At 41.2% G+C, this 25,756-nt stretch overlaps 1 protein-coding gene across 7 annotated transcripts in view; it reads left to right on the top strand.

Moving 5' to 3' along the window:
• The first annotated feature begins 2,306 nt into the window (after window positions 1-2,306).
• Window positions 2,307-25,756, top strand: part of RGS6 (regulator of G protein signaling 6) — a 291,990-nt gene continuing 268,540 nt past the window's right edge. For 2 of the 7 annotated variants that reach the window (XM_061462703.1, XM_061462707.1), the window contains exons 1-2: window positions 2,307-2,564; window positions 15,526-15,630. In XM_061462703.1, coding sequence (XP_061318687.1) covers window positions 15,547-15,630 — 84 coding nt within the window. In that variant the 5' untranslated portion in view covers window positions 2,307-2,564; window positions 15,526-15,546. Of the gene's footprint in view, window positions 2,565-2,665; window positions 2,790-3,279; window positions 3,567-15,521; window positions 15,631-25,756 lie in introns of those variants that run through there. The other 5 variants (XM_061462706.1, XM_061462705.1, XM_061462704.1 and 2 more) reach the window with 5 other exon arrangements.

Raw genomic sequence — 25,756 nt, forward strand, 5'->3', positions numbered from 1 at the left:
TAATGCATGTTGCTATGCCATTTTTCTTTACAGCAGTTATTGCTTCAAAGGATTGAAGGATAGTTGCTGCTTGAGAGAACCCACTAGACAGATTCATTTAATTATAGTATAAAACATGGAAATAAGACATGAAATATTATCCAAACCTGAAACATCATTTTTGTTATTTATCATTTGTCTTTCCTTTTATTTGTACATTTTGGTTCCAATTTCTTCTGTTGAGCATGATTAAAAAACACTCAGTAGTCACTTCTGTGGTGTCTCCATTCAGTTTCCTTTCTCAGCATCACATGGTGCTGTAGTACAATACTACTCAGCCTGGCAATCCTGCTGAGAAACGTATTTGTAACTTCTTTGAATTGCCATGTTAATACACATGTGAAATATGTTTTATCAATCCTGTATTTTGAAAATGGCATTTCTATAGAACTTGCATTTTAGTCTGAGTTAACCCCTAAATTTAAGTACTTAGACCTGTTAACTGCTGCATGTATAATCCTTTAGGGGAGTTGGAAGAACAGACTGTGTAGAACAGAAGTGAAACTTTTTTTCCTGATGTAAGATACTGAAATATTTCATCCTTGAGGTTACATGGAGTCATACCCCAGCATAAGTTGACATAACAACTGGTTTGAAATGCTTGGATGAGGAAAATCTCTGGAAAAAAAAAATCTGTCTCATAGGTAGCCACTCTCACCTTCTCCCCTTTGCCAGAAAACTTTGTGTGGCAGATATTGTGTAACATGCTTGGGTTTATCTGAAGGGAATGACAAGTAGTTTAAATTCCAACTTGATATAAATAGAAATATTTTTCGATTAATTTTTTTCAAAAAAAATCTCCCAAAAATATCCTGTGATGTTTCAGAAACGCAATCGCTTTGAATAAAAAAATCAGGGAAGGTCCACCAAGGCCAGAACATTTTAACTTGCCACAGAAGGTTTTAAATGCCCACAGCTGAAATCTGAACCAAATCAATTGAATCAACACCCCACGAAGTCCAGTAAGGGCCAATGAGCTAATGCGAGGCACAACTGCAGAATTTTGCCACTGCAGTTTTGAGTGTGACAAGAACATAAATGCATAGTCTGTGACGATTAAGGGCCTTTTAGAGGAGGTGAGCATTGGCAAACTGTGCAGGCTGGAATTTGGCATTTGCAAGACTACGGGAGGAGTAGTTGAGAACGGTAAAGATGAAGATTGACACAGATCCAGTAGAAATGGAAGTGATGCTGAGTTTCTTCAGAATTTGTGACTCGAATTGTTGCAGTGGTTTTGTGTATCAGACATCACCAGAAAGTCAATGTGCTAGGCACACGGTAGCCATAATGTAACAGGACATCCCAGCACGAGGTGGCTTTTGGTGTCAGTCAGCAGGCTGATCAAATATAAGCCTGGCTTTGATAACATCCAAAGTGTTAGGCAAAGAGGGAATAGGGGCACCACAAAAGTGCTTTTAAGACAGGGTATGCATATTGGTAAAGGAGTCTTTCCTCTGTGCAGCTGAGCCTCACTGTGAAGAGTTTCAACTCCAGTAATTCCAATGTGTAGAAACCAAACCTTGGAAATGCAGAAAATTTGGGCACAGAGATGGGCACAGACACCTGCTGTGAAGGGTCTGGCTTAGCGCTTTCCAGTACTTTGACTTGGAGGTCGATTTTGGGCAAGATGGGCTTAACTTGCTTTCTGGGGGGTAGAGGAAACAGTGAAAATCTTATCCCATCCAACAGAGAAATTGGTAGAGAATATCTGTGGGAAGTTTGCAAGCTACTTTGCACACCTAAGTATCGGATGGAAACTTCTCACCAACAGCAATGGCTTTTGCCCGTGTCACAGGTCTGCTTAAGGAGCTGGGTCTCCAAATGATTTTGTGGAAACTATGGTGCCTGTTGTGATTGATTATGGTGTGCTGAGTCCTGGGCTCCTTGTAACCCTATACTTCAGCTGGGAAATCCTGGGTGTTGGAGGAGCATTACCCGGACATAAAGGCTTCCACTGCTACACATGGAAGAATTTTGCCTAACGCTTTAATCGTGTGATACACTAAAACACATAAATAAGAGTGCAAGACAGATCTAAGGCCTGCGTTCGGCTCCTTCCCTTCCTTCAGAGCTACGCCAAGTCCCCCAGGAGCAGCCGAGGCGGCTGGATGGGGGATGCTGGAGCTTCTCCGCATCACCGCGAAGGGCGATGCGCTCCAGCGCGGGGGAAGCTGCTCCCTGGGCGCGCCGTACGGTGCCGGGCGGCGGAGCCGTGCCCCGGCTGCCCGCAGCGGGCGCTGCTGCTGCGGCGGCGGGGCCGGGGGTGTCACCGCCCCCGCCGGGTGAGGGCTTGGCGGAGCGCGGGGCTGGTCGAGGAGCGGTGCCCGCGGGCCTCCGCAGTCCCCGCCACAGGCTACGGGGCGCCGAGGGGCGAGCGCATTTGGGAAGAGCCCGTGGCGCGGCGGCCCCGCCCGCAGCCTCACGCCATGGTGCGGGCCCCTCCCCGTCCCTGAAGAGAGGAGAGGAGAGGAGAGGCGAGGCGGGGGGCGGCCGTGGACGGCGGAGGCGGCGGAGCGGTTGCTAAGGTAATGGGAGTGGGCTGGGGCAGGGGCTGCCCTCTTCGCAGATGTTTGCCTCTTCATCCGTATCTGTTCGGCTGCCGCTTGGCTCTGCCCTGCCTTACCCTACCCTACCCTGTCCTGCCCTGTCCGCACAGCGCGGTACCCGTCCCGTCGCGTAGAGCGGAGCCCCGCGCCCCGGTCCTCACGGCCGGAGAGGGGAGTTTGCTCCGAGTTGGTGGTAGCGGACAGGTGCGAGGCGGTGTGTGTGTTACACGTGTGTTACATGTGTGTGTCACCTGTGTGTCTGTGGGCACTGGCCCGTGCCGTGCGTGTTTCCCCACCCCGAGCGCCCCACGGCTTGCCCTCCTGTGGGGCTCTGGGAAGGGGGACCCGGCCCCTAGAGCTGGGGGGTTTCGGCTCCGTCCGGGAGGCGCGGGGTGCTCGCCATCCTCGGGCTCGGCCGGGGTCCGTGGTGTCCCGCAGGTACGACGGTTGTGCCCGGAGAGCCGGTGCTCGGTGGGGACACGGGGCAAGCTGTGGTGCCCAGAAGCTGCAGATCTCTTCAGGGGGACTCCTCGGAGAAGGACGAGGGGGAGCGAGCGCTGTGGGAAAACTTGGAAATTGTTTCTCTTCGGTAGTGTGTGGCAATAATGCACTTTCATCTGCCGACAAAGTGCGTTTGCATGAAGGCTGATCAGTGTGTGAGAGTAAAGCTGCCAGGCGCTCTCCTCCCAGGTCCTTAATCTCCTGTGACACTAAAAGCATTTTCTTAGTCACTAGCTGCGATGGCATAAATAGTGAAATAGGTTCTGGGGCAGGAAGGAGCTTCGAGTATGTTTTTTTTTCTGTGGAAGATGCAGATTTTTGCATAGATAACGACACACTGCTGCTTGTGCGGTGCAGACATAATAGCAGTGAGGGCTGCCGCTCCAAGGAGCTGATTGTGCCTGTGGCTTTGGTCTTGTCATCCTGTCTGCCCTGGTGCTGCTCTTGCTGCTGGATGAAGTCCTCGCTAGGACAGTCTAGGTGAGTCGGGGCTTGCTTCAGCTGACCCACAACAGGCTTGCAAGAACAGTGTCCTAGTCATTGCTTGTGTGCTACAGAGCAGTGTGACACTTCCTGGCACTTCCCTGAAATTACAGATATGCATGATTGCTCTTGATTGTTTTCTTATTTGCTGACTGCTTGTATGTAGGGATTGGAAAGCAGGAAAATCTGTTTGATAAATAAAGACATACTGTAAACCTCACCTCTGTGTTGGCGTGTTATGCTGTATATTGGTGGCTTCTCACCCCCAAAGTAAGCTACATTTCATTTGTGTTTGTGTGTTTCTGTGGGAAGTGCTTTGAGAGCTGTGAGTGTAAAAAGCACTTTGTAAAGGTACGGTGTTATTTGTAATTGCTTGCTGAAGAACATAGTGAAAGAGATTAACTGTAGTTCAAAGCTGTGGGGATTTAAGGCATTTGATATCATCATAAATATTCTCTGAGGTTGATTTTGGTTTATTTTGAAGTGAAAGGTTATGTATATTTGCTATTATCTATTTCTTTCTTCCTTTTATTTATTTTTTTTAATGGCAGATTTATCCTCATCTTGCCAATCAGAACAATTGTTTGCTGTGTGGTTACAATCTGTAATACTTTCTCACCAGTTAACTGGGAACACTTTCACTATGCTTCCTTGTAAATCTGCTTTAAAAAGAGGTCAGATGTTGAGGAGCAGTTATTGACTTAGGGACATATGGTTACAAGCGCAGAATAATAGTGTTCATTGCTTGGATGTATGTGTTAAAAACTGAAGAAACTGTTTAGACTTGGCCAATATTGACTTTATTTTTAGATGAGCGCTTTCTTTTTCTAACAACCTGACTAATAGAATAATTAACTGCAAACATTCCAGTTTCTTTCCTATCTGGCTGTAAGTGTGGCAGAGTTTAGATCTTATTTTTTCCATTTTGAACTAGTAGTGGTCAGAAGGAGAAATGGTTATTTACTACACAAGTCATACAGAAGCTTATATTATTGAATGTTTGAAGATTGCTGTTTGCTTACATGTTGCTTACTGATTTCTTCTTACTACCTTTCCCTTCAAAGAAAACTCATGATAAGGAGCTGCATATAGTTATTGTGGATACTGCTTGCCTTAGTTACTGATGGGTATTGTGGTGCAGGTAGTGCAGATATGATGACACCTGAGGATAAGAGGGAATGGTGTGTCCTCTTAAAGCAGCAGTTGCCTCCTTGCTCACCACTTACAAGGCGTTTCAGTGTCTAACATGTAATTCTGGTGGAGCTCACTGGTACAGCAGAGTTGAGCAGTGCACTGTTCATTCATGGGAGTAACTCTGCATTGGTTAATGGTTTCTGAGGCAGCTGGAGGAAAGCTGAGTGTATGGACTGGAAATGCTAGATCTGTTGTCCCTTCAAGCAATCAGGAAGGGGAGGAAAGGAGAAAGCAGTCCTGTCCCAGCAGACTGCAGCAAACTAGCAGATGGCAGGGAAAGAAAAGGAGCTGCTGTACGTGGAGTAGTAGGAAGACAAAATAGCTGCAGTGTGTCATCCTAACACAGTATGTTAGGATGCTGTGCTAGTCTGTGGTGAAACTTCTGAACCTTGCAGTGCCATGGCTCAGGCTTCCTAATGGGAATACAAGGGTGTTGCGAGGCAACTGTTTGGATTTTTTTCTGTCCATGATGGCAATATCAGTCTCTAGCTTTTCAAGAATGTGGATAACTAACCTGGAGGCTCTGGCTTTGGATACCTTTGATACCAAAATCAAACCCTGTAGTTGCAAAGTGTCCACACAAGGAGAGTGAGCTGTTCTTCCCATGCCAATGTTACAAGACTGCAATTTTGCGTTTGCAATCGGGCATTGTGATATGTGTATTCATCACCTGGAGCTTCATCCTCATTTCTGCAAGCACACCTAGGCTTTTTAGGGGTGAGATTGCATGAACAAACAGGTCCACCTCACCAAGCAGCTCTGGACTTTCAGGGTGCAAGTATTGCATCCAGTTGTCAGAACTGAAATGTTCCTGGTTGCTTATACTCTTTGCAGCTTCCTCAAGACTGCATTATTACCTGTGTCAATTCATGCCACAGTACTGCAATTACAAAGAAAACCTGGGTACAATAAGAATATTACTTTGATTTGGAAAAGCGTTTCTTCATGTCGGTCTTTGAACTGCTGACACCAATGTGGCAGAAGTCAGCACTCTGCCATCTGAAGTATCAAACAAGTTGTAAGCGGGATACTGTGGTCCTGTGTTATTACTGAAGATATAGTAGTGCTTTTAACCCTGAATGCCTGTGGCTCTGTCTGCGTATGAGAGAAAAATTGGTCTGAGCTGTGCTGGCCAAGCACATTTCAGAAACACTTAGGGGCCTGTAGGTGGTGATGGACACCACCTTGGGTTTTCGAAAGCATCTGGACCAGTCAGCCGTTTGGTTCCTGTGAAGATACACATCTGACTTCCTCAGAGTACAGGATTTCCTCTTTGCATCTTGGAGCATTTCTGTATAGTTGAACATGTCTTCATATTCTGAACTAAATTATTATGTTCCTACTTCTCTAACTTATTTTTTTTTCCTCCCCCTGCAAATTTCAGCCTCCGCTCTTCATCTCTTAACTTTCTGTGTAGCAACTGTGAAAGCACTGCTCATATTGTGGTAATGGTGGATTTATGGGGGTTTAGAGGTTCCTGGAGAGCACATAGTCTGAAGTACTTTGAAGAATTTGGCATGTCTATATACCCTTGAAAAAGTAGTAATAGGTATATCATGGAGGGTTCTAAACTCTGTTTCATTACAGTTTTCCTTTAGTGACACAGTGATTTCTAAAGCTTTTAAAGGATGATATTAATGCTAGTGAATCCACAGTTTTCTCCTAACCTATATAAATTTTACCATGAAAAGACTTTTCCATTATTTCAGTTACTGTTTTCAGCTGGAATAATAGCATAGTGTGCTGACTGGGACTGTAGTGGAACTAATTTCTGCTGTTCTCTATCTATGAAGAGGCACAAGAAAGAGAAGCTAATTTGTATTTTCCCCATTGGTTGTCAAGCTGTAGAAAGATTGTGGAGTCGAGATACTGCTGCTACCCACTTGTGTTGCATCAGATCTCCTACTATTTTTTAACATCACTGTGGCTGGTGGCAAAGAATGTGAAGAGACAGAAAGGTAGATTAAAATTTTAGTGAGGAGTAAGGTTCTGACATTCTGACATCCCAGGAGCTCTGCATTGTCATGCTGGAAGCAGCTAGACTCAGCAGCAGCAGAGTAAGGCACGGGTACTGCGCTTCATCTGCATGAGGGTGGTAGGACCACGAGGCAGTTAGGCAATAAAGAATTAGTGCTGTATTTTTGCCAGAAATATTCAATTACATGTTGCAAACATAATTTCAGTGGAAAGGGACAATGTTTCATCTTTTTCACTAAGGTTATAGAAGTTGGCATAAGCAGTGAAAGGGTCACAGGGCAGTTAAAACTCCTCGGATTGATTGCTACAGACTACTATGCTATGGAGATGTGTGTTGCGCAAATGATAACTAATGGTTTGAAAGTCAGGGCTTACATGTTCAATTTATTGCTCTGTCATCCATTATGTGAATGTGGGAAGTCACTTAATTTCATTGTGATTTAGTTTATCATTTTGTAAAAGCAAGTAATATATGCCTCTGTCACAGATGAGCAGCTAGTTTTAGATTATGTCTTTATTAGTGTAACAGCAGTCTGGCATAGATGTGTATTAGGAACTCTCTTTATAGGAGGATTATAATAAAAGAGCAGTACTAGTAAAGTGTATTGGTATTTATAATGTGCATATGTATATATATATAAATACATAATGCTGTATTTGTAGAAGTACAGTTATGGCATTGTGGAGTTCAGGGTAGGTGAACCACTGCAGTGGGATTTGTAGATTGCTGAACCGTGTGGGTGTGTGAATTTGAGCTAGCTAATCCAGGAGTGTTTAGATGCCTTTTACATTGCAATTAGTGAAGTGATTTGGACATAATTTGCATCTGAAAAGCATGCCCGTTGTTGTGATAAACAGCAGGGCAGTGAAATTGTAGTATATTGCATCATTTCCTTGAAGTACATAAGTGCAACCAGTTGTGTTCATTTGTACCAGGAGTATTGCAAGGTGCCACAGCTTCAAAAGCACCTGTGCTTTTGGTTAGCAAATTTCCTATTTTATTTGATTACAGGGTACTTGCAATTTTCCATCCTCTTGAGAATGAACAACCAGCAAGAATTCTCAGCACTTTGAGGTGTTTTAGATGAGATTGTGCAGTCATTGATCAATGAAAGGGTGGATTGGTTGTTACATGAACTTGCATTAGACTTCTTGAAGACAGCTTTATTTTAGCAAGCCCTGTTTGGAAGAGGGAGTTTAGATGGGGCAATTCTGAATTTGAAATCAGGTACTGGGACCTACATATATGTAAAAAGAAAATAGTTATTCTTTTTATTTTCTTGTTAGCCTGTATTGAAGCATTCATTCTTCTCATTCAGTTTTCTCTTTCAGTCAATTTATTTCAGCTGTTTTCAACTTACTGGATACAGTGCAAAATAGAAAATGCAGTACATTCCACAGAAGTAGCTTTCTGTAGTTGCAGTTAGTATTTTCTATGGTGTGTGAAGTACAAGGCGTTTTCGGAGATGATGTATTTGATGGAACACCTTCATAGACAAGATGCTCTTCACCCATCTTAGCTGATGCAAGGAAGATGATTTTTCAAAGAAGGATTTATACTGAAGAAGGGATTAGAAGTCTACCCTCAAGCTCTGTATTATCAGTGCAGTTACTCATTTTCCACAGGGAGTGATTCTGGCTGATAAATTGACATTGTTGCAAAACAACAAAATACAGCTTCGGCTCTTGCGTTTGCAACTGCTCCTTGCAGACTGATAGCACTTCATAAATACTGCAGTAGTTTGGGATCATCAATTCAGATGAAGTTCAAAGTTGGGCTGTATCTATCTCTTTGCATTTCTGAATTTGTATAGCACTGACACTTGTTTCAGTTAAGTATTCAGCATACTTTTGCTGTTACATTCTCTGTAGCTATCCTTACTAAGAGTGTGTTGGCTCAGAGCCTTTCCAAGAGCCCTTGGCTCACAGCAGTATTATTTTATTGGAAGACAAGCCAGTTACAGGTAGCTACTGCATTTTATTCTGAATTCTTTGGAAGAAGGATGGATGTATTGGGGGCCGTTTATTCCCAGGTATAACATTATTCTGGTCCATTAAAAGTAAATTTGGCATGCAAGTGCCCATTTTAACAATTGATTTCATAAAAGGAAAAATTTGCTTTGTTTCATAAGCAATTCGTGTATCAATATTTGCTACCACCCATCCCCATTACTTTTTTTTTTCTTTTTGTTGTCTTGCTCTCCTTGTTTGTTATCTATCAAATAATAGATTGATTCTGAAAATGGCAAAGGCTTTCCTTTTAAGTCAGCAGTGCTTCCAGTACACCTTGGGTGGGCAAAGCAGAAAACATGGGATGCATATTTCGATCTTTAAAAAAAAAAAAAAGAGAATGCCTCTTTACTAGGTGCATTTATCTTGGCTCCCACCCCTAGGTTTCCCAGATGTAATGTCCAGTTGCAGACAGTATTTTCAGCATTTTAAAATAACTACAAAATCTGCAGATTTAGAAATACGTAAGTTCAAAATGGGGTGCGACTCCCTGAGGAAAGGAGAGGAAATGGATCAACTTCCATGGTTTATCAAGAAGCAGTTTGATCGTCTGCCAGGTGACTTGGATTGGTCACCTGTGGCTAACATAACTTGAACAATCGGAACTGTCCATCCTTGGTGTTGTCTGTTACACAGTTATGTGACAGGCTGAGTACTACCACAGTTGTCACAGATGGAGAGAAAACTGTTCAAGACCACAGAGGCAGCCCTTATTTGGGGGTAGTACAAAGCCTTCGTGATCCCCAGGTTATCAATGTTCTGCATAGACCACCACACCATGAGTGTTTACTCATTTTGTTGAAGGGCAGGTATAACTGGAAACAGCGCTTAGTTAACATGTGTGGAAGAGGACTGCCCCTTTTGGAAGTGTCTGTAAGAGCAGTAGGAATTGGAAACCCCAGTCTTCATCAGGATTCCAGTTTCCCTAAAGAGAAGAAAAAGGGAGTGTCCCAGAATTGGTTCCTTTCTGTCTGTTCTGGCAGGATGAGGAAAAAGAGTCCCTGCTGTTTCCATGTTTAGATGTGCATCCATCTTTCATCTTGCTGGTTGCAGAGTGAGAGAAGTGTTCAGCTGCGCTACTTCGCATGGGGCTCCCTGTGAGCTCATACCTCAGAAAGAGGAGAACTATGGTCCTTCAGAATCTGTGAATTCTTTCAGCATAAACAAAACTGCTTTTTTTTACAAATGAAAAGGAATTCACTTGGCAAAAATCTGAACATTAAGTGTAGCTGCTGGAATTGTTTATACTTTGTTCCTTAAAAAAGGCAACAGACTGAATGTTGTTGATAGTACTGCAGTGTTCAGCACTTGCAAAGAGGGGCAGAAGGTCTGCAATGATCTTCCACTGAGAAAGTATTTTTGGAGTGACTGCAGTTATAGTTTGATGTCCAAGCAGTCATTGGAAGGAGTTTTAGATGCTTTGGGAGCTATACTTCACTGACAGAAAGCAGATTCGTTTGCTGCTCCTCCATGCTAGGGGAGCAGCACCATGGTGTCCAGAGTAGTACAAGACCCTTCAGTCTGTCACTGCTAAGTGTAATGTGGCTCCTTACGGAACGATGCCCAGCCCTGTTTCACTAAGTCCTCCTCCTCTGGTTCAGGAGAAGAACATGTTTGCACAGTCTTATTCTGCTGACCACTGTCCTCAGCAGTGCCGCATGTAATACCAGTAAGAGTAAAGACATAATGATCCTCAAGAGTAAGGATACTGAAGGAGATGTGGAGTTTTTATCTCAGTTCCAGACCTTCCAGTTCCTGTCTGAGTCAGATGGCTTTTGCATCAGTTTCTCTTTGGAAAGTTATTTCACTAGTCATACAGGTTTACTTTAGAAGGAAGAGCAGAGGTGAATTGTGCAGTGCTCAGACTGAGCTACACCCATTAAAAGCAGTGTTTGCACCACGTTGGACCTGGGGATCTTCTGGTTGATGTATTTACCTTCATAAACATGATGACTTCTACAGTATGTTCTATGTTGTCCTCTAGTAGGCACACATTGCTTTGCAAGCCCAAATCCTAGTTTAATGAAGTAATAGCCAGGAGAAGAGCACCAAGATAAGTTTCTTTCCTCCCAGTGCCATTGTAAAGAGACTTCTGTAATGGATATGAAATATCAACTTAAAATTAATGGTAAGTAATTGGAGTCACTGATTTCCCCTCCTTTCCCCCTTTCCCTCCTGTCACCTTAATAATGTGATCAATTTGATCTAAATATTCTAGTAGAGCAGGTAGGGATTTTTCCTATTAGGTAATTATCAGTTCAGCAGGGTGTGTGATTATATGATTTCTCAGGCATGTGAAAAGTTTTGTAGTCTAGGGTACACCTAGGATTCACTAATTAGAAAACTATTAACTAGGTATTGGTGACGTGAAATTATATTTTACTCTGTGATTGTGCTAAAGCTCTAAATCTCTCATGATTTGACATTAGCATTACAGTGTGCTTAGGGTTTTTTTGGGAAAAAGCAGAACAGTTCTATAATAAAGAATAAAATATAAAGGAAAAATCAGTGAGAGGCAAGTACACCTTCTCTCTTTAGCATATTTTTGGGAGTATTTTTCTAAAGGCTTAATAGGCCATCTTACCCACAAACAAGAAATTTATTTGCTAGTTTGCTCCCTGGGTGTGGCACAGTGAAAGAATGGTTAGCGTAAATGTTTTTTTTTTCTCACTTCTGCTGCTGAGGAGTCTGGATTACCGCAAGCATGGCTATTGTCAGAAAAACAATTGTGGGGAAAACAGCATCTTTTGAACCTGAAAGTTGGAATTTAGGGACAATTTGTTTTCTGAAGATACGCCTTTGGATTTAGATTTAGATTGCTGATGTGTGGTTGCAGGCTAGCATGTGTTATCCACCTGTAACGTTGTAAACTGCGAGGCAGTACTCTTCAGGGATAGTTGGTGAGGTTCTTAACTGAAGGCTGTTCATGAGTACTGTTAATTTAAAAAAAAAACTAAATAAAATGTTTGCTTTCACCCTTCTCAGCCCCGTCTGCATAAGGCGGAGCTGTATTCTCTTCTGGGGTCTGGTGTGCTTAGAGAATGGTTCAGAGGGCAGACATTTTAACCTGTGTGGTGACATAGTGTTGACTTTCTGTTTGCAACTTGAGAAGATGGGCTGGCAGTAAGGAAAAAATAGTGTAGAAAGGATAGACTTCAGTAGAATCCCTTGAAAAATTAGTGCTGACTCTTTCACACTAGGCTGTGGGGTTTTGTTTGTCTGCTTTTTAACACAGAACTGTGCAAGTCAGATGTGGACTTTTACATATCATTATATTAATTCAGAGGTTGCAAATGCAGCATGATAACATAGTATGAGGGTAAACCCCCTGTACTTTGAATGTTAGTAGCCTAATTTGTGTTTGCAGCAGGTAGTCTGAATCACCGGAGCCCTGGCTCTAGGCTGTCTGCCCTTCCCTCTGGTGGCCTGTCCCCAGGCAGAGATGGAGTTGTGCTCTCTTGGGGCTATCCCGAAGTTGCCCAATGGTTGAAGGGTTGCTGCCATGTAGCCAGCAGTTTGTGAGTGTTAAGTCAGTGCCACAATCCACAGGCTAGTGAGAATGCTTGAAATTAGGCTTGGCAGGAGTGCAGGCAAGCTGCCCTGCGTTGCCAGGTGCCGAGCTCCATTCAACTCACATGTTAAAAAGCAAGGTGTAGTGGGATCTGTGAGGACCCAATATTGCCATGCTTTCACCTTGAAGGGCCAAGAGCATGCCTGTGTCATATCACTGTCTCAATTGTCTCTGCAGTCTTTTTTCCTCTAAAAAAATAATACCATCCAAGAAAGGATTTTGTGATTTAAAAAAAAAAAAATGAACTAAAAGAAAGAGAAGAAACTTGGGTGATGGTTAAAGACAATTCTTCAAGGGCCCTGGGGACCCATGCTAAGTCTCCTCCCAGCACCAGCAATGCCTGGGCTGCATGAAGGGGGTGCCTGAACTTGTCTCTGTCCTGGGGTGCCCCTCAGTCCAATCTTGTCACCTTGTCTCCAGTCTTGTTCCCTCCACATCTATCCTGCTGTCACTCCCACAAAAGTGACCCCACTCCTGCTGCTCCTGACTGAAACCCAGCAGGAGATGCCTGGCACAGTGGGAAGCACTTTTGCAAACTTCTGTCTTCCAAGAACAGGTTCCTTTGTATTGGTTACATTCTGTAGAGCTTCAGGGGCAGTCAGTGGCTCCCTCCATGTCACCGTGAACAGCATGACAGACACTACTGCAGATTGTGTGAGATGTTTTTGTCTTGTTTTACTGGAGTAGATGAAAAGCTTAAAGATCTGCTATGGGGGAAAATCCTGAAGTATCAGAAAAGGTCAAGAGAACTGATAGTATAGCAACAACCACAGAATTTGTGGGTGTTCAAAGTGGATAATCTGATGAGTGAAGTGCAGCTCAGTAATCATAGAATCATAGAATAGTTAGGGTAGGAAAGGACCTTAAGATCATCAAGTTCCAACCCCCCTGCCATGGCAAGGACACCTCACACTAAACCACGTCACCCAAGGCTCTGTCCAGCCTGGCCTTGAACACCACCAGGGATGGAGCATTCACAGCTTCCTTGGGCAACCCATTCCAGTGCCTCACCACGGTTACAGTAAAGAACTTCTTCCTTATATTCAATCTAAATGTTCCCTGTAATGCTGCAGAAGGCTTTTTGGTTAGAAATTGGAAATGTCTTCTTTAAAGGAGCATTACTCAATCAAAAGTTAATTACAATTGTTTTCTTTTAAGTACGCATATATAATCTCAGATATAGTGAAAGTAGTGAACGTGGCCTTTCTATATTGCAGGTGAAGATGAAACTTGGGTGATTTCACATACGCTTTCAACTCTGCTTTGTAATTGCCTTCAGAGTTACATAAAATCTGTCTAGTTCTGCTCTGTTCAGTTGAGTGATGATACTTAAAGCCTAATTCTTCAGTGCTTTGAAATCACGACTAAGAAATGCTGTGAAAATGCACATTAATGTAAATAAGTTGAAGTGCTATAATTTTAAAATGCTTTACCCTTTACCATTTCTGGTATTTTTAAATTTTTTTTTGCAACTACTAATTTTGCTTAGGGAATTTACTCTGTTTCCTTTTTTAGCTCATGACCTAGCACAGCAGTGCAGTGTTTGGGCTTATAGAAAGATGAGAGTTTAATAGGAGTTGAAATAAATTTGTATCATTGAAATATAAAATAATGTCTAAATTGGTCTATATTTGCCTTTCAGAGGTGATTCCATGATTCTGTGTATATGCAGATTGTTTAATTTGAGCTAGAACTGTATTACTGAGTTCCAAAATTGGTACGTGCATGTACAAATGCATTTGTGCCCGTAGTTGTGTCTGTGCATGTGTACTTTATAAAAGAAAGAAATGAAGGAATATGGATTGATGCGGACTTTTTTTAACCTTGGTTTCTATTATCTCGTGCTTAAGGGGATATCTGTTGCTAAAGGGATATCTCATCTGGTTCTGGCTCCAGTGGAGGATGCCATGTTACAGCAATAGCCTTTTCACTGATGAAACTGGACAGAGCTGGGATATGGTCTGAGGTCGTTTGATTCTGCCACTTGTCCTTGGCTGCTGATAACTGACTGCTACAATGACTTAGGACTGTATTACATGTAGAATTGTGTGCTGTATGTGTATATTATATACTAGGGCACTTTGTCTCCTGTGGGAATGTGAAAAGTGAGTAGAGAAAGGAACAGGAAAGTATCTCCTTCCTTAAGTAAGGGAGACAGTTTAAAACAGTGAGCTGATTTAGGAAAGAATGTGTAGATTATGTATGTCTATACTTAGGCTTTTTTTGTCTCAATTTTTAATACAGTATGTTGAGATGGAAAATTCCAAAACTTTCAAGGTTAAAAAAATTGAGCTTGTGAAACAGCTTTAATGCCAGTGTTTTTAAGAGGCAGTGTTACCTTTTAGGCTAGGAAAGGTCACCACATGGCTCCACAGCGTTTAAGATGTAGCTTATCAAATGTGCTGGTGGAATTAAAATTTGAAAAACAGCATTTGACTTAGACTTTTAAGTGTCCTCCCCGTCCTGTGCCCTTATTTCATCTTATTTTTTTAAACTAATGTTTTTGCCTCAAGTCTGGCATGACCTGAAGGAGATAAGGCAGCACTTCTGTGCTTCTAGAAGACAGTTCAGGTTAAGGAGTATTACACATGGTTGTTTTCCTCTGTCTTGCTGCCACTTCCCTGATGTATTATAAGAGGTGAGGGATGCTACTTTGAGCAATCAGTTATGCCCCCTGGTTCCTGGCTACTGCTCTGGGGTTGTGGAGAGCTGGAGGCAGCTCTGAGCGTCTGCAGGCAACAACCAGCAGTGTGCTTGGCAGTGCTGCACAAGCTGATTCCGGTGGGGTTTTGTACTGTCTCACAGAAAGCTTTTTATTCTCCTTGGCTTTTTGTTTGAGGGCACCACAAAATCTAGAGAAGTCTTAGCCATTTGTGCTTTATAGCAAGGAAACAGAGTGTGTGTATTAATTAGTCTTTTATTCAACTGGGGCTTATGATGCAAGATCAGAACTGGGAGAAGTGTGTGTGTGATGATGCTAATGTCAGCAATATGGTGGTCCTCACTCGTGGAACGTTGTGCTTAAGACAGATCAATTCAAAGCATTTGTTTGACATAGTGTGATAAAATCCTGCACTGGGTGAAGTCTGGAGCATGGTTCCCTTTGTACCATCCTTGTCTGTCTGCCCTGGAGGTAGTCATGTGTCCTAGCCATGCTCCCCTGCAGCCTGGAGTGATGCTGACTTTTGCTTCTTTTCCTTGCAGTCTGAGTGACAAGAGGCAAACATGGCCCAAGCACCCACTGATCCAAGTAATGTGGAAACCCCTGACCCAGAGGAGAGTTCTCCAAATATGATAGTCTACAGAAAGGTAAGGATTTGGAGCTGTTAAAAAAAAAAATCTCTTCTTATATGGTTGCCTTGTAAAAGGATCCCGTGCCCCTTTTGAATTCAGAGGTATATTTCAGGCTGCTTGGATGAATAACTGTGAAATAGTTTTCAGAAAGTAGTTATTTAAAACCATAACATTTGAGAGCTTGGAAATCTTATTCTGTTCAGTAGAGGTATTTAAGCTTGTTTGTATAAAATACCTGAAGACAAACTATTAACTTGAAATTGTGACTTTTTGTGAATAGTTGTGTGACTTTAGCTAATCATTCGACTTTACTAAATCTAGTTAAAATAATTATACATACCTTCCAAGTTTTATCGCACTAGTGTAAAGCAACTGGCATACAACAATCTTTTAGTACATTTTTTTCTATTTTCATATTGTGATTTTAGTTGCATAGTAGTTGTTCTTACTTCCTGTTTTGTATTGCTTAAATTAAGATATAAACCTCTCAAGTGTAAGTGAAAAATGAATGACAAAGGTAAAATAACAGCAATGCATGATGAAATGATGTGAAACATCCTTTCCCCATGGTAAAATGTCTTATTCTGAAGTACTTTGGAGGCGGTATAAAAGATGAAGGAAAGCAGTCTACTGATCCATTTGCTAGGGTATTGTTTTACTTTGGGCTAGGTGTATCTGTATGAAAATGAGTCTTTTTGTAATTTAATGAAGTCATGTAAATATATTTTATTTATTCTGCAAAATATTTCTGATGTAGCATGTGAAAATGTTGTACGGTTCTGACAAAAAGATTTCTTGCATGGCTTATATAAGATACCATTCTGTTAACGCGACAGCTACGGTGCTAGCTCAAATCAAGTTTCCTCATGTGATCCTGGGTAAAATTTATATTTTCATTCATTTTTACACCTTATAAACCAGCTATAAGCAACTGAAATGTCTTGAGTGTACATGGTTCAGTTTTCTGCTTGCGTGATTGCAATCTTGATAACTGTCATGTGCTGAGAAAATAATTTAGGTTTCATATAGAGCATAAGTTGTTTAAAGTGTTACTTTTTGATAACCATAATTTTGGTTTAGTTGTTGCATATTTGGTTTAGAATCTGGAATTGTTAGCATGGGAAAATTTTCTGGGTAATGTGTAGGCTTGTTTGTTTTGAATGTGTTATGAACACACTTCGGCTGCTAATTTGGAAGAAGCAGTACTCAGTTAGTCAGATTATCTTTTTAGAACCTGTTTGCTGAGAGGTCCAACACCCCAGCAGGTGGAAGCAGATAGGGGATATGAAAGAAGTTTCTTGTTGCATGATCTAGAATTAGGGCATTAAATCTGTGATTCTGCACGCACACATACCTATCCTTGAAGATCTTATGTTTTATTTGAATGTGCCTCACTTTCTCTGTATCTCATGGCATTTCTACTTAAGAATTTCTCTTTTTTTTTGCCTTTTTGTGTTTCATTATTGTTGCTGTAGAATAAGGCTTGCAAATTCTGTGGTATCAACAGGGAGCATACTCATATAGTTTGATTCATCTCTCCTTACTGGTGTTCTTTAGATATCAGTATTCTCAGCCCTTCTTAAAACAGTCGTGTCAAAATACCTAGTTATCTTTTAGAATGGCATGCCCCATGCATTGTTCAGTAATACAGTATTCTATATTGTCAATATTAAACTAATGCATATCTGTCAGTTTTTTTGTTGAGGTTTTTGTTGTTTTTATGAATAGGGTTAGTACTACTTATTCTTCAAAGTTAATTTCCATTGGTGAGTGACTCTCTGAATCTAATTTACTGTTTGATATTAGTTATATGTGTTGCACATCAATTATATGTTCCTTAGTGTTGAGAAATCATATACAAAATCTGAGACAAGACTTTTATTCTCCTGATTATCTTTCCTCTCTCCAAATGAGTGTTTAGCTCTTCATCTCTCATTTTCCTTCAAATGGCTTGATTGCCAGTAATGAATGAGAAAAACATTGCACTGGACTCCCTGAAATACAGAACACAATCTGCCATCATACCATACAGCTCAGGGATGGTGTTGTGTCACAGTTAAAAAAAAAAGTCTTGCTTCTCACAGCAAACATCCTGACATGCAATTGCTGATCTCCCTAATGAGGAAGAAATAAGGGTGGGCTTCAGTAATGGGACCACAGCAATTCTTGCTGTGTCAATTATTTTATTGCTTGACATACTGTCATATTTTTGGGTTTTGAAGGAGAAAGGTCCTCCAACTACAATCTCAAATTGTTCATGCTTTGTTTACTGAGACTCACTGAGGTCTATTTGAGTTTTGTAAGTCAAGTGGATGATTGTGGCAGCCTGGATTTCTTTATAATCACTAGTGAGAGATGCACACATACAAAGGACAAATCAGATCTTAGGTGGTGCTGAGTGTGCCTTTGGAGCAACCTCTGTCTGTTTCGTTTATGGAGAAAAGCCTAGAACAGGCTGTTATCTTTACTTAGATAGGTAAAGCTAAGTGGGATGGATTTTGGCCATGCAGAACAAAATAAACTTATTTGTTTTGACTCCAATTAGTTTGTGATATTCTCTGCAGACTTCTGCAAGAAAATGGATTCTAACTGCTTTGATTGCTACAGCAGATGGTCTCAATGAGACAAGTCTTATTTTCTTCTGCATTCAGGGTTAACCTTTTGGGGGCTGATATTTACCAAACTGTGAGGCACGTTATTTTTTTAATCCAAAATGCTCAGTGTTGCTTTGCTGTTCTGGAAAACATCTGTGTGTGAACTGGGCAGGTCAGATACAGTCATTAGGGTGGGTAATGTTTAGGGTGTAATTTGCCTTATGCTACACTTGTTAAAATGAATTGTACCTTAAACTACATAAGCTGTATTGACTAGGTCTCCATTTACTGTCATGGGTGCCTTGACACCGAACTGTTGGGTACTTATGTTTTACTAGGTATCTATAATTAAGCAAGCTACATCCCACTCCTAAGATCTGTGCTTCCTCTCATCTCTCTGTATGTCTTGGTACTTAGCCCTGGGCTGGTTATAGGGCTATGTGTACTGCTGCAGTAAGGATGTGCTGTCATTTGTCTGTGTGGCATAGTTACATCCAGTGAAAAATTTAAGGGTGCTGCAGAAATTGCATTGCCATTTAAGCACTACTCTGTAAGTAAAATGTAGGCACCATATTTTCTTTAATTAGTTTGGACACATCTGGAGAAGATGCTGATATATTTTGTTATTGATAGAGGAAGAGTGATTTTTGTTGATTGATTGGAAGAATGGTACACAATGTTTGAAAAGAGTGTTTGAAATGCACTACCCTCCTTCTCATGGGAGCAGATGATGTCAATACATGAGGGCTTCTATGGAAATGAGTGCTATCCCAGTCCTCACTTCAGTCTGTGAGCGTTGTGTGGGTGCTACAGCATGGAAGATAAAAAATGCAACAGAAAGCCAGTGAGAGGAGAAAAATACACAGCAAGCAAACAGTAACAGAAAATATAAAGGCTGGTTGCATTCCCTTGTGAAATCCAGCCATCCTTGATTGCTTTTCTAGCTTCAAGTGCTGGTTACTACATCCCAGAGGCCCTCTGGCTCATTGTTCCAATAATACAGGTCTGAAAGTTCAACTTGTGCAGATTGTATTGGAAGACAAACAGTTCAAGGACACCTTCTGGCATGAAAGGTATTAGGTGAGATATTACCAAAATAATTTGGCAAATCGAATCTTCTTAGAGAAAGGGTGATGGAAAAACATGTCACTGAAAGAAAAAAAAATTAAATTAGGGCTTGACTAAGTAAGAACTGAAAATACCAATAGGGAATAATTGTTTAGGAGTACCTGGGGAATATAACAAGAAGGATGAAAACACAGAAATGAAAATGTAGATTGGATAGCAACACGTTCCTGTTCCTGAGAGAGTCCTCTTAGGATGGGGAAGAGTAAACAAGTTGTACTGTTAGAGATGTTTAGACTGACTGTAAGCATGCATGCTCTGAGGTGTATCAAAGATTATCATCAAAGAAATGACCTGGATTATCTGATGTATATTTCCATTTCTGCTTAATTTTGCCAGGCACATTTTCTATATCTACTTGCTAACACTGGCACTTAGGGAGTTAAATTTTGAATTTTTATGGTTACTCATCATAAATCTTTTGAACAAGCAGGAAAATCTAATTTCCAAAAGCAATTACTGTTCTAAGTAAATGTAATACAAACTTGCAGCTGCCACAAAATGCTTTCAGAAAAATCTGAGTTGTTTGCTACCTTCAGCACTTGGCAGCTTTACCCTCTTTTTAAATGCTGGTTTAAGATATGAATTGTAATCATTTAAAAAAAGAAAAGGCAACCTTACATTAACAGCTTTTCTATAGGCATATTTCAGGGTTCCAGTCATGTCAAATAGCTGGAGTGTTGCTGTGATACCGGGTCCAAAGTAGTGATAAGGCAGAAAATGGGAGAGCAAGCAGTTGTGAAGACAGATGTACACATGCAAAAAATGCATGGACTGTGAAGCAGAAAGATGGGGAAGATGTTGCGGTTAAAATTGGCTGTTCAGATTTCAGACAAAGGAAATACTGTGTTGGTATTGGGAACTAGTCAGAAAACCAAAACTGCTATTTGTTTGCTCTTAAATTGGCCTAAATGGCACATGAAATCATAGAATAATAGAATAATTAGGGTTGGAAAGGACCTTAAGATCATCAAGTTCCAACCCCCCTGCCGTGGGCAGGGACACCTTACGCTAAATCATATCACCCAAGGCCTCGTCCAACTGGTCTTGAAGACTGCCAGGGATGGAGCATTCACAACTTCCTTGGGCAACCCATTCCAGTGCCTCACCACCCTAACAGGAAAGAATTTCCTCCTTATATCCAATCTAAACTTCCCTTGTTTAAGTTTGAACCCGTTACCCCTTGTCTTATCACTATAGTCCCTAATGAAGAGTCCCTCCCCAGCATCCCTATAGGCCCCCTTCAGATACTGGAAGGCTGCTATGAGGTCTCCACACAGCCTTCTCTTCTCCAGGCTGAACAGCCCCAACTTCCTCAGCCTGTCTTCATACAGGAGGTGCTCCAGTCCCCGATCATCCTCGTGGTACTCCTCTTTGTGTGCGGCCATCCAGCCAGTTCTTTATCCACCGAGTGGTCCATCCATCAAATTGATGTCTCTCCAATTTAGAGACAAGGATGTCGTGTGGGACAGTGTCAAATGCTTTGCACAAGTCCAGGTAGATGACATCAACTGCTCTACCCCTGTCCATCAGTTCTGTAGCCCCATCATAGAAGGCCACCAAATTGGTCAGGCAGGATTTCCCCTTAGTGAAGCCATGCTGGCTGTCACCAAGCACCTTGTTGTTTTTCATGTGCCTTAGCATGCCATCCAGGAGAATCTGCTCCAAGATTTTGCCAGGCACAGAGGTAAGACTGACTGGTCTGTAATTCCCCGGGTCATCCATTTTCCCCTTCTTGAAAATGGGGGTTATATTTCCCTTTTTCCAGTCATCGGGAACTTCACCTGACTGCCATGATTTTTCAAATATGATGGCCAGCGGCTTCACAACTTCATTCGCCAGCTCCTTCAGGACCCGCAGATGGATCTCATCAGGACCCACGGACTTGTGCACAGTCAGGTTTTTGAGATGGTCTAGAACCAGTTCCTCTCCTACAGTGGGTGCGAGGTCTTTATTCTCACAGTCCCTGCGTCTGCCTTCCCAGACTTGGGTGGTGCAGTCATAGCCTTTGCCAGTGAAGACTGAGGAAAAGAAGTCATTCAGAACCTCAGCCTTCTCCAAATCCTGTGTAGCCAGTTCTCCTGAGAGCTTCCTGAGGGGGCCTACGTTGTCCCTCGTCTGTTTTTTATTTGCTATGTACTTGTAGAATCCCGTCCTGTTATCTTTAATACCTCTAGCTAAGTTTAATTCTAACTGGGCCTTAGCTTTCCTAACCTGGTCCCTAGCTTCCCGGACATCATGCCTGTACTCTTCCCATGCCAACTGTCCTTGCTTCCACTTATTATAAGACTCTTTTTTCCACCGCAGCTCCTTATCCATCCAAGGAGGTCTCCTGGCTCTCCTGTTGCACTTCCTTCTAGTCGGGATGCAACACTCCTGAGCTTATAGCAGGTGATCCTTGAATATCAACCAAGAGTCTTGGGCCCCCCTGCCCTCTAGGGCTGTATCCCATGGAACCTTACTAAGCAGGTTCCTGAAGAGGCCAAAGTCTGCTCTCTTGAAGTCCAGCGCAGTGAGCTTGCTGCATGCTCTTCTCACTGTCCTGAGGATCTCAAATTTGAGCATCTCGTGAAATGTATCTCCATAGGACACTGCCAAGCAATCCAAACCAGACAAAGCTCATAAGGGTACAGTCCAAATCATGACATGGCAAAGAAAGAAAAAGATGCAGTGTGTTAAAATGCGGTGGATTTCATGAATACAACTTTTATACTTTATTATGAAAACAGTCTGCATCTTTTTGAAGTTTCCTAATGCTTTCAAGGTTTTATGCTGTTCTAGGAAGAGGCAACTGAACCTAAAATGCATTTAAACTGTTGAATCCTTTTGGCATTCTAATTATTTGTCTCTTCAGTTGTATTTTAGGATTCTGCTGCATGTAAAGGCCTTGAACCTTGGTTTTGTACATGAAATCTGAGATTCTCACACAATCAATTCTGTTTTGTAACTGGTTCTTTAACATAAAATTGTAAAATTATGGTAATGAATGAGTTGATAGCACTGAAGACCTGTTGTCTTTAAATTTTATGCAAAGATTTTTCTGTACTATCATTATACTTCATGGCATTTTGAGACATCTTGTTCTTGACATTTCCTAATTTTTACTCTTTCCAGATGAAAAGCTGTATCTCAGTTTTAAACTTCTTTCCTTAACTCATATGGCAAAATCTTGGGGAGAGGAACCACAGTAGTGGCATTTAATTTAGCCCTGCAGAGAGGGAGAGGGAAGCTGTACAGTGGGGGTCAAAGATGGGAATGGCTATATGTAACAGGTCTGTTGGGTGGGAGCAGGAGAGAAGAGAGGCACAAGTATGCTGGGCAGTCATGGTCCAGTATTGTGCTGTGGCAATGAAAACACAAATATAATCCCCGAGTGTCTTGGAGAAATATTTCCAGGGGAGTGCAAAGGACCAGTGGTATGGCCTCATGTAGGTCATGGTGTAGTCTTCTCCACTGTCATCTCCTGTCTTCAGAAGACATGACCTAGTTACATCTGATAGACTAGAAACAAATAGCTTATTTAATTGAACAAAAGAAAGTGGTGTAGAAGAGATGCAATTACTCTACCAGAGTGTTTTAAGGGATAAATGTCAGGCAGGGAGAAGACCTTACAAAGCTGAGGATAGTACTAGTGTGCCCACAAATATTTATAAATTTTGATGACTAAATGCAATCAAGTAATAGTAAGCAGTTCCTAATTCTCAGGCAAGTGGAGGTCTGGAGTAGTGTGGCCAAGGGAGCCAGCTCGTTTTAGGATAGATGTAGCCATGTTTTTGAAGAGGCTGGTCTGACTTTGTTTCTTGCAAAAAGCAGACACAGTAACCAAAAAAAGACTTTCTAGCTTTAGGTTTGTACCTTCTTCAGATTACCTTGAACAGGGACTAAGATACCTGCAAACACCCTTTATGCACTGCAGTAGCAAACAATTTGTACTGCTTAAGTTTGACACATGTCAATGTCCTTGAACAAAGCTAATGCTGCTGACCTTTACTGTAGCTGTTAGGGGAACTTTGTTACGCTAAGACTAGGGAGTGTGGGTTTGATTTTGGCATCTGTTAGACGTGTATGAATGATTAATGATCTAAGGCATTAGTGTAAAATTGCAAGAAGTTAAGTTCCCAGGGGACTTCAGAAGCTGACCTGCATCATTGTTTAGACACAAATAAAGCTGTCATACAAGTGGGAGAAACAGGTTTTTAGAGTCAGGTGGAGGTGACCTACCTGTAGGAAGGGCTTTTAGACACTTTGTGATTTGTTGTTTCTTTCCATCATTTGTCTCGCAGTGAAAGTTAAGACCTAGCTGAGGTTAAAGATTCAGATTAGTGCCAAGTTACAGATAGGGAAATGCATGTAACATGGTAGGTAGGTAGAGCCTGAAATAACTGTTTTCTTGGTTTTAGATATATAAATACATATATATATATATGCATGCACACACATGTACTTGAATTCCTTTAAAGTAGCGATGATGAACAAATCTTTGTTTTTCCTGACTATATCATTTGGCCTAATATAGGAGATACATTCTTTGAACATATATATTTTAAATATATATATGTATAATATATTTTATTATATATCCTATAGGCCTTAAATTTCTCCATTCAAGTAATGCATGCACTGAATAAATAATTTTCGTTTTACACATATGAATCTGTCTTTCCAGTCTTGGAAAAGGTAGCTTTAGCTCTTGTGTATTGTTTCCCTCTTTCTAGTTAGAGTTTTTGGTGATAAGCCTTGGGTTTTTTTTAGTGGTAGTTTTTCCATATTCAGAAGCAGCCATCTTATTTAAATTTATTTAGTTTTCTTTCCTCTTTAGCTCATTTTTTTTCTCTGTTCCTGTTTGTAACTGAAGCAAACTGTCTCTTGCACCCATAAAAGTCTAATTACAGTGATCTATTACTTTAGCTGTTCTTAGAGGCAGAAAAAAGACAAGCCAGGACCAATAGCTGTGACAACTTCAAAGTATATTTTTAGCAAAGCAACCAGTGCAAATTTAGAATACAGAGATAAAAAGGGAAGGCTCAGCTAGAGGGTAAGATTATGTTATGCTGTAGCACTTAGCGCCTTGCATTTTTGGAAGTGGCTTTATTTTATTCCTCCAGCATCTTTCTCATGTCATTCTCTGTGTCTTTGTTGTCAGCATTTTAAGTTATGGTCTGGGAGTATTTTTGCAGTGTTTGTTGATTTAGTTTTGCATGTTGTTTTGGGCAGGATGGAGAATATGAGTGTTTTCTTTCTGCCTAAAGCATTATTTTAGTCATGGGATTGTTGCCTTTGTTAAAAACAAAACGAATTGAAGTAGTGTAGTAGAGAGCTGTCAGCCTGACTTGTTCCAGGAGGCAGTTTTTGGTTATTTAAGTTGCAGTCTTGAACCCTAATATTAAGATGAAAGAGAAACAAGTTTGGGTAGAATTGAATAAAATGCACATGAAACCATGGTTTTTGTTTTGTTTTATAACTTCAGCTAAACCCTTATTATATCCTGATTGATAAAATATAACTTCAGAGGTTTATGAACTTTTTTCATAAGGATCTGCAATAAAGTTTAGGTGGTAAGATTCACTTCAGTAAACAGAATGACATGTACAGGACCATGAAAACATGCGTATGAAGTTCCACGTAAAAACTCATGTTTTGCATCCTAAGAGATTTTGAAGCACACTTTCTTTTTTCATGAGAATCTGTCATACCGTGTTAAAGAGAAGCAATTACGTCCATTCTTTTTTATTTATCACTGCTGCTGGTGCCCTGTATCTTCTTTTTCCTTGTTTCTACAAAACTGAATGAATTGAAGACAATGAAAAGTAACGGGTTAACCAGACACTGAAGTACACAGGTCTGCTTAACAAAGAATTTCATTCTTATTTTTAACTATGTTTGATATTTTAATTCAAAGGCTACATGTCTGCGGGGGGAGGAATGAGCAAAGTTGTTTATTTAAATATGATGTCTCTATGCTTTGCTTTTCTTTGATGTTAATGGAGCTCATTAATATTACCTCACATTAAAGTGTTTGGAAATTGTACTTTGGACCAGTAATTCAGTGCCTCTGAAGGTAAAGTCATACGTGTTTGTTACACACACAAGAAGGAATAATAACATACTATATGAATTTTTTCTAATGTTCTAGTTGAGGGCAGAATGAGTGGAGTATATAGGAAGAATTTAATTAAGAAACACCTTAATGAATTGCTCAGATCTGTTTCTTGGTTGAGAGAGAAAGCAGACCAACTCCAATTTTGTTCAGATGTGGATTTTGTGAAAATGGGGTTCTGTGAGATTGAAGTCCAATCAAAATGGTTCCGTGGTTATGTTTTTAAAGTCTAAATGGGAACGATTTTGTGTACCAGAGTCTTCTCAGAGTATAGTGCTGCAGATTTCATTTCTGTTCTCCTCCTCTACCAGCTATTTTGAGTTAT

Source organism: Pezoporus flaviventris, unplaced genomic scaffold (assembly GCF_033815535.1).
Source record: "Pezoporus flaviventris isolate CSIRO_AGI_PZ_B2104156 unplaced genomic scaffold, CSIRO_AGI_Pfla_v1 ptg000035l, whole genome shotgun sequence".
NCBI lineage: Eukaryota > Metazoa > Chordata > Aves > Psittaciformes > Psittacidae > Pezoporus > Pezoporus flaviventris.